The 9181-nt window shown below is 41.0% G+C and overlaps 1 protein-coding gene across 1 annotated transcript in view; it reads left to right on the top strand.

The window, feature by feature from the left end:
- Positions 1 to 307: 307 nt before the first annotated feature.
- gpr139 (G protein-coupled receptor 139) overlaps positions 308 to 9181 on the top strand; it is a 10037-nt gene continuing 1163 nt past the window's right edge. Inside the window, exons 1-2 of the mRNA XM_017717041.2 lie at positions 308 to 641; positions 7374 to 9181. The exon at positions 7374 to 9181 is cut by the window's right edge and continues 1163 nt beyond it. Of these exons, the coding sequence (XP_017572530.1) occupies positions 494 to 641; positions 7374 to 8338 (1113 nt within the window). The 5' untranslated portion in view covers positions 308 to 493 and the 3' untranslated portion in view covers positions 8339 to 9181. The remainder of the gene's footprint in view (positions 642 to 7373) is intronic.

Below are 9181 nucleotides of genomic sequence, written 5' to 3'. Positions count from 1 at the left end.
TTAATAATTTGTTGATTTTACTGAGTGCTAACATTTATCATCATTTATGAAATGATGATAGATAGCTGTCTGTTTCACTTCACATTGCAGAAACACCCCTGCTTTTTCTTGTTAATATACATCCATTCCAATTGTTTTTCCCCCTTTACATTTGATTTTTTCTCACATACCCTCTCAACCTCACTTGAGGTACACATTCTCTCTCCCTCTCTCCCCATTTCCCTCTCCGCCTCTCTCTCTCTCTCTCCCTCTCCCTCCCTGCCACACACTAACATATCACCACCATCATCTGTGCCTGTGTCTCAGTCTCTCCCTCTCTCACAAAAACACACACACACACAGTTTGTCCCTCGTTTTTGTCTTTCCTCACGTACACTCATGTCGACTGCCACCCAAGGGCAGAACCCTTCCTCCTTGTGTCCTGCATCCTGGTTGCGGTGTGCACTGCATCTCCGTGTGGCTGCTGAGAGCTCTGAAGGAAGGTGCTGAGGCCATGGAGCACAGCCACATCTTCACGGTGCTTTCTCTTAATACCAGTGCCTGGAGCCCGGATCAGCCGCAGCCAAACAGCCACCAGGGCTGCCCTCTTGGACCTCTTCCAGTCATCTACTACAGCATCTTGCTCTGCCTTGGCCTGCCTGGTAAGAATCCCTATAGGAACCTTTTGCATTATTGTGCATGATTGCTTCTGTAAATAAAGATTTGTGGTTTGTGAGTGTGTGTGTGTGTGTGTGTGTGTGTGTGTGTGTGTGTGTGTGTGTGTGTGTGTGTGTGTGTGTGTGTGTGTGTGTGTGTGTGTGTGTGCACATTTGCTGTAATTCACAAGCCAGCAAAAACTGTTGTAGATTTATTATGATGACCTTGTAACAAGTGTCTGCCAGAGAAGAAGGGTAGCAGATTGTCAGTGCATTGAAATATCATTGGTAATAGGACTGAGAAATACGTATAATAATTCTGATGTAATTTCTATTGGATTCTTATATCTATTGGATTGGATTCTATTAGATTCTCATATCTTAATCATGTATGACCACATGACCCTGACTAGAACTACATTTGAGGCTGTGCTGACAAATAGTTCTCAGCCTCTTTTGTGGATAAAATCACTGTTCAACTTAACCTGTGGCATACAAGACCCACACTACACATAACAGTCTGAAACTCGTCTGTCTGAATCCACTTAGATGACCATTTACTTAATTACTCTCCGCCATCAAGATTTCTGTTTTTCTGATATTGAGAAAATTGAAGTAGTGTCTTAACCTGCTGTTGAATCAGACTAACCAACTAAGTTTAACTTAATAGTGAAGTAAAGAGACAGAAACAGGGTAGGAGAGAATAAGAGGAATTCAGGGCAGGAAGTTATCAATATCAGGCAGGAGTAGTCAACATAATATGAATTGCCATTTTTTTAATTAGTCACACATTTGCTCTTAACAGGCTTGCATATTAAGACAGACATGTCATGTTGGATAAAGTAAGAGGATGACTGCATAAAGACCTAGTTGTTTGTAGAAGGCAAGTTAGATAAATGCCCTGCTTGGGTAACCTAAACAGTCTACTTCTAATAATAAAATAAGGTTCCTCTTCTCATATTAGTGGTAGTTTTGTGAGAAGTAAAAGGAGTGAGAACTATCCTTCTGACTAATGATTTGGCTGTGATTACATTTCATGTAATATGTATATTGAATACATACTGTTCCAAAAATGTTGTTTTCCATTTTAAGTGATGCATACTTATGTGGTGAAATAAAGGTTAGATGGGAGTGTTATTATGAGTTATCTGCAACTGCCTCCGATAGAAGGCCACAGATCCACATTAATGCCCCTTTCTTCAGACCAGCACTGCCAAGTGTCACACGCTACTTAATGAAGACATGGGCCAATTGATTTTCCTTTTAGGTCATCGATCTGGTGTCCTCCACCAAGGCTCACCGTTCATATGAGCTGCGTGCGTTATGTGTGCGTGTGTGTGTGTGTGTGTGTGTGTGTGTGTGTGTGTGTGTGTGTGTGTGTGTGTGTGTGTGTGTGAAAGGGAGAGAGAAGGCGAGAAAGAGAGAAGTAGAAAGAGACATTTACAGTGAGTGACTCAGTATGTCAGATAAAATAGTGTTAGAATTCAACATAGCCATCTGTCAATTATAAGGCTTTCATTAAAAATAAATAAATAAATAAAATAAAATTAAAATGAAGAACTCTTACTCCAAAACAAAGCATAATGGCTGTATTGCAATGTAATAACGTCACTGGACTTGAAGACAGAGGCATGTAATATTAGCTTTTGTTGCATGACTACTTCAGCTGCGGTGACGTCTATCTCACGTCTGACTGTAAATTCACAAATGTTCCCTGAGATTTTGAATAAGTTGGCTTGGACAAATCTATCACAGCTTGCTCAAAGTTCCATGGGCATCCAATTGCAAACAATGGGTGCCCACCATACATCAGGATTGTCCAATCTTATCCACAAAGGCCAGTGTAGGTGCAGGCTTTCATTCCAAACAAGGACACATCTGATTCCACCTGTTTAATCAATCAGTTTCAGTCTTTAGCCCTTTGTGGTTTGGTTTGTAGATTGGATAAACCTGCCATGCATAAACCAAGCATTTTTTTATAATTCTTTTAATCACTTATTGTTAGTAATTCATGTGAACTGCACTCTAGTTGGGCATCCTGTATCGCACTTGCTAAAAAAAGAATAGTTTCAATATTTAAAGGTAAAGTGCATAACATTTTTTAAGTCATATGAAATAGCTACTGATAGACACCAAATTTGCTTTAGTTTAACATCGCATTAAACCAGTGCTTTCTAAATATGCCTGGGATGTGGCATGTCTTAGAGTGGTGGGGTCTGAAAAAACATCAGCCCTTCTAGAAAATTGAGTGGCAACAGCAGTGCCTTCCCAAAGAAGCTACTGGCAAGGTTCTTAGACTATCAGTCCTATTTTCTACTTATTGTTCCAATTTAGTTCAAACTGTAGCCCCACAGTAAAAAATATTTTAAAAAGCAATTAATATTCAGATCTTAGATATTTATAAGGATAATGTTATGACCTATTTAAACCTTTAATCCCAAAGGTTGCTGTCCCAAAACCTAACCCCTAAATTTCAACATAACAAAATAATGTTTTGCACTTTTTATTTCAATGTGGTTTTGAAATAGGTCTTTTTAAAGAACAGTTGAAAGATGTAGATTTAACATGAGATTAATTTTGAAATAAAAAATAAACCAAAAGCAGAGCTAATTTTAGCCGTAACCCCAGCATTTTCAAACAGGATGTGAGACTGCATCCCTGTTTCTCTGGGTGAGCAGGGTGAGCAAGATCCAATTTGTCTAAAACTGCATGTAAATGTGTCTGAAAATCAATGTGTAACCTTAAAATTGTTACTATCAAGAAGACATTTTCTGCAATTAAGTAATTATGTACCAATTTTGTGTTTTAAAGAAAAATATTGTGATTTTATGTGTGGACTGCGGAATACTGTTTGCTAGTCTGTACTGGCTGGAATTTTTAAGTCATGCTCAAAATTAGCAAAATTTGTCAGTTGCCACTGAAACATTTGGTAAGGATTCATAGGTGTTATTACAGAGTTAGTAGTGACTTTTAAAGCAAACACAAATACGTTACAGAATCTTTATTCTTTAGAGATTTTTTTTTTAATTTCTCTCTTTGAACCAACACAGTAGAAGGGCCATTCTCATTTAGTGGGTTTGACATGGTTTCTTTGAGTAACTTTGTAAAATGTATAGAGTAAGCCAATAGCATTAGTGATGATTTGAATTTACTTTGAAGAGCCCCAGAGCCTTGCAGCCGAAGGTGCAAATTGCACATCAGGAGAAAAAGGCAAGATTTGAAGGGGCTAAATGCTACCTAACTGCCTATTATGGTAAGAAAGACAATGGTCAGTGACTAAACAAAATAATGTGAACTAAGATATTTTCCATTCTGTGACAAATTAACCTTTCCTAAAGCTGTGGCTAATCACACAAACTGCACTTAGGGACACCTATTATGTGTGTTGTGTTGATGAGGCATAAGAAAGACCTGTACCTCCATCTAGTTGCTATGAGGAAATCACTACCGCTAATACCCGTAAGGGTTCAGCCTGCGCTGCCTGCTGACAGCAGAGGGCGTCGGCAGCAAGGCGCCCAGCCTCCACCACATGCTGCTAGCAGAGGGTAATGGGGGCTAATTGGGCTACCCCGACACACCTGGGAGCTTCCCTATTCAAGGTGTTGGCAAACGCCAATGTTTGTCACACCTCTGTAGAGGGGTGACCGGTACGGTACATAGTCTTTGAAAAGAAAAGAAAAGAAAAGAAAAGAAAAGAAAAGAAAAGAAAAGAAAAGAGACGTGACAAAATTGCCCCAACACCAAAGGAAAAAATAAAACAGGGCTGAGAAAAGACATTTCCAAGAAATCCAAGTCGTGCAAAGGTGTTTGCTCCTGGAAGAGCAAACTGGTTGCACCAAAAGCTGATGTGCACTCGCAGAGGAAGCGCCTCATTTTTCTGTTTACCTTTCCTTTCACCTTTTGCTAACTCAGCCTTTGTTTGAGCACGCTGTGCTTGGCGTCGCCTTAGTTTGCCCTTTTTTGCCCCCCTCACTTCCTTGAGGAGCTCTGCCCATGGTTGCCTATACACTCCAGTGGTGCAGCGGTAACACCGCGGGCTGCCGACCGTTACTTCGTTCTGGGTCACCTCATTAGTAGCAATGTCAACCACACACTCTGTTGCCCCATATATCTCTTTACTTTTTGTTTTTTGCTGGGTTTCAGCTCTGTACTTGGGTCCGCCTCCCTGCCATCCCGTAACAATACCTGGTTTTAAGAGACAGTAAAAACAAACTCTGTACAAAACTGTTTGCTGCTAACTGCTCAAATTTTGAGAAATCAGAAAATAGAACTTCAAATATCCCTTTGCATTTTTTTCAGTCTTCTCATATGAGGATGAGGGAAAGAAATGCATTACATATTTTTTTCATCAGTGTCCTCAGATATCGTTTTTGTGTTAATTGGGATATAGAGGCCTTCCTCTGCCCCACACTCTACAGTTGAGGAATTAGCTGATCTTTTATCCAAAATTATTGCTTCTGAATTGCTGGTCCTAGTTGATTTTAACCTCAACTGGCTTTCTAATGCATCCGATCACTTAAGGGAAATATGTGGCAATCTTACCCTAACACAGTTAATCAATGAACCAACTCGCCCAAATCTGAAAGAACCCATCAAGTCAACCCTGATAGATTTTCTTCTTCTTCTTTCGGCTGCTCCCTTTAGGGGTCGCCACAGCGGATCATCTGCCTCCATCTTGCCCTATCCATTGCCTCCTCTACTTTCACACCAACCATCTCCATGTCCACCTTCACTACATCCATAAACCTTCTCTGAGGTCTACCTCTTCTTCTTCTACCTGGCAGCTCCATCTCCAACATTATTTGCTCAATATATCCACTATTCCTCCTCAAAACATGTCCAAACCATCTCAACCTGGCTTTATCTCCAAACTGCTCCACCTTCACTGTCCTTCTAATCTGCTCATTTCTAATCTTGTCCATCCTTGTCACTCCCAACAAAAATCTCAGCATCTTCATCTCCACCACCTCCAGCTCAGCCTCCTGTCTTTTAGACAGAGCCACAGTCTCCAAACCATACATCACAGCAGGACGCACTACTGTCTTGTAAACCTTCCCTTTCACTCTTGCTGCTATCCTTCTGTCACACATCAGCCCTGACACCCGTCTCCACCCACTCCATCCTGCCTGCACCCTCTTCTTCACCTCTTTTCTACACTGTCCATTGCTCTGGATGGTTGACCCAAGATATTTGAAGTCATCCACCTTTACGACCTCTACTCCTTGCATCTTCACCTTTCCACCTGCCTCCCTCTCATTCACACACATGTATTCCGTCTTATCTCTACTGACGTTCATTCCTCTCCTCTCCAGTGCAAACCTCCACCTCTCCAGATTCTCTTCCACCTGCTCTCTACTCTCACCACAGATTACAATGTCATCTGCAAACATCATGGTCCATGGAGCCTCCTGCCTAATGCTGATTTTTTTTCACCAGCCATCTTCTGTAGAAATTAGTTAAATGGATTACCCTGTGAAGCAGCAGAGTTCTTTTTGCCTTAAGCAGAAGTTGTATGTATTTTTCTACTAGTAATCAGAACAGCTGGGTGCAAAATCACCCTCTTTGACAGCAACAGGCTTATATAAGGTCAGACCCTTTTTATCCATGCTTACTTTATCACAGTGAGGGGGCACTGTGATTGTTCTGTCCCCTGTTCATATAGCCTTTTGAGCCATGCATGTTTTAGAAGACAAAGGGGGGGCTTCATTCTTGGGCTGTGTTTTTCAGGGCCACTCTGACTGAGGTTCAGATTATTTCTTCCCTTTATGTTAGAGGGCTTTTACTCAATTGAAATATTGCTTATGCTTATGACTGTGTGCAATTAAAGATTAGCAACAGTGCTTGATTTATTTAAAGGAGTTAAACTCCATTCTGCTCATTAAGTCGGCAATTCCTGAATATTTAAAATTCTATATGATTGAGAGAGAGAGAGAGAGAGAGAGAGAGAGAGAGAGAGAGAGAGAGAGAAAGAGAGAGAACAAGAACATGTACATGTGCCAGCATGCACACATGTGGGCATGGTTGTGAGTATGCAGTGTGCTGTGTGAAGTTTTGAACATATCAGTTAATAGATTATTTTGTTAAGATGCACTATGTAAGATGCGTTTGCTAAAACTGAAGGAATTTACTAGTGAAGAGTAAAAAGAATAAATATCAAAATATGAAAAAATATATATGTGAAGAAGACTCTCCACACTGATTAGAATCCATAATCCCATTTCATTCAAAAACACAAAAACCAGAGTCAGAGTCAAAAATAGTCAAAACACTAGAAAAATCCAAAATCAGCAAAAGCACAAAAGGGAAATCCAAAAGCAGAGTCAAAGAGTACAGAAAAGGGTCAAGGCAATCCAAAAACATAAACAATGAGGAGACAAGGCTTGGTATGCAGGTAAACTGGCAATACCTCACACTGAGTTAGTGTACTGAAGGTCCTTATTTAGTCAGGTGAAATGAGCTGCAGGTGAGGAGTCAGGGTGTAGCAAGGAAGAATGCCAGTATTCAGGTGAGGCTCTGGTGGCGAGGACGGGTATTACACCTGACAAAAGCACATTTTAATGTAATTCATCTTGATAATGCATTTTGTGTCAGGCCATAAGAGTATATTTCTCATACAGATTATGTAATTAGAAGATATATTTGAGTTAAAAATGCAAATGTATTTTGTCCCATTTTCACATGACCCTGCATGTTTTTACCTCATTATCCACTTTTTTCTTTTATTTTCACTTCCCACAGCAAACATCCTAACTGTGGTAATCCTGTCTCAGCTGGTGCTGCGCCGCCAAAAATCATCCTACAACTATCTCCTGGCACTGGCCGTGGCTGACATCCTGGTCCTCCTTCTTATTGTTTTTGTCGACTTCCTACTGGAGGATTTCATCCTCGGAACCCCTTTGCCATTCTCCCTTAACAAGACAGTGCAGGTACTAGAGTTCTCCTCCATGCACACCTCCATCTGGATCACTGTGCCACTGACTGTGGATCGTTACATTGCTGTTTGTCACCCTCTGCGCTACCACACCATCTCTTACCCAGCACGCACCCGCAGAGTGATCTTGGCTGTATACACTGGGTGCCTGCTATCTAGCACACCGTATTACTGGTGGCCCGAGCTGTGGCATGGGCTTCCAGGGGCAAGTGGAGGAAGCAGCAGCAGTGTAGGGCAACACGTGCTGGTGTGGGCACACTGTGCTACTGTATACTTGCTTCCCTGCTCTGTCTTTTTCTCACTCAATGCAGTGATTGTGCGTAAGCTCCGGTGCAGGCGTAGCTGCTTTCGTCTCCGAGGCTACTCCACTGGCAAGACTACTGCCATCCTGCTTGTCATCACATCCGTATTTGCCGTGCTGTGGGCACCAAGGACCATCATGGTCCTATATCACCTATACACTGCACAACCTGCCAGGCCTGACTCTGCTCGTCTACTCCACCTGGTCACTGATGTGGCCAACATGTTAGCGCTGCTTAACACGGGAGTAAACTTCTTCCTGTACTGCTTCATCAGCAAGCGCTTTCGAGCCATGGCTGCGACAGTTCTCAAGTCCTTTTTCCACTGCAAGAAGCAGCCGCCACCCTTCTATACCACCCACAACTACTCCATCACCAGCAGCCCCTGGATCTCACCAGCCAATTCTCACTGCATCAAAATGCTTGTTTATCAGTATGACAAGAATGGCAAACCAGTCTGCATATCATCCTGAACACAATTATTAATTACAGATTGAACCACACTCAAAACTTTGCACAGACAGCAGGAGTCAGCCAAGTACAAGTAACAACAGTTAACAGATTATGTGCAAATGTTTGTCGAACTTATAAAGGTTGTACACCAAAAATGGCGATGATGAAATTGACACAATAAAAAATGCTAGAAGTGATTATCAAGATATTAATGCAAAAAATTGTAAATTGCAGAATATCCTAACATGAAAACATGTAAGTTCCATCAGACTTATATTTACTTAAAAGTAGGTGATGGGCCACTGCTCATTTCCATGTGTTTCATGTGATTAACCTAATAGCTATAGACATTTATTATTTTTGTTTCTTTTTTATGGCATTAGACTGTATTCAGCAGAACTGTCAAAGCCAGAGTAAGGACAGCAGTCCTGATTCAGCAGAAGGTTACTTCTCTTGTAAGGTGTTGACTCAGAGTTTTTGTGGTGGCTCACATTGCAAGCTTTTTCCAAAAGGTACTACAGATAACAGTGCAAATACTTTCATTTTAACATGATATGAAATGTCTCCAAAGAAGAAAACAAAAAGAAAATAGCTCTTCTAGCTCCCCCACTGTCTGTCAACTGAAAATTGCACAACACAAAAGTTCAGTTTCTTCATGGTCTGTTTCTTCATGGTACTGTAATAGACTTTGTGGTAGACTTGACTGTTAGATATGCAGTAAAAGCAAAGATTAGCTAATTAAAATCAAAACTCATTTGAATGGGATTTTCTACCACATGTAGTTGGCCCTTTTTAGTACTGATTCTTAGTGCCAGTATTAACACAGTGAATGTATTTATACCTACATAGGTGCATTGATGTAA

This window comes from Pygocentrus nattereri, chromosome 14 (assembly GCF_015220715.1).
Source record: "Pygocentrus nattereri isolate fPygNat1 chromosome 14, fPygNat1.pri, whole genome shotgun sequence".
NCBI classification, from domain to species: domain Eukaryota; kingdom Metazoa; phylum Chordata; class Actinopteri; order Characiformes; family Serrasalmidae; genus Pygocentrus; species Pygocentrus nattereri.
The sequence above is the reverse complement of the archived record's forward strand: the minus strand, read 5'-3'. Positions and strand labels throughout refer to the sequence as shown.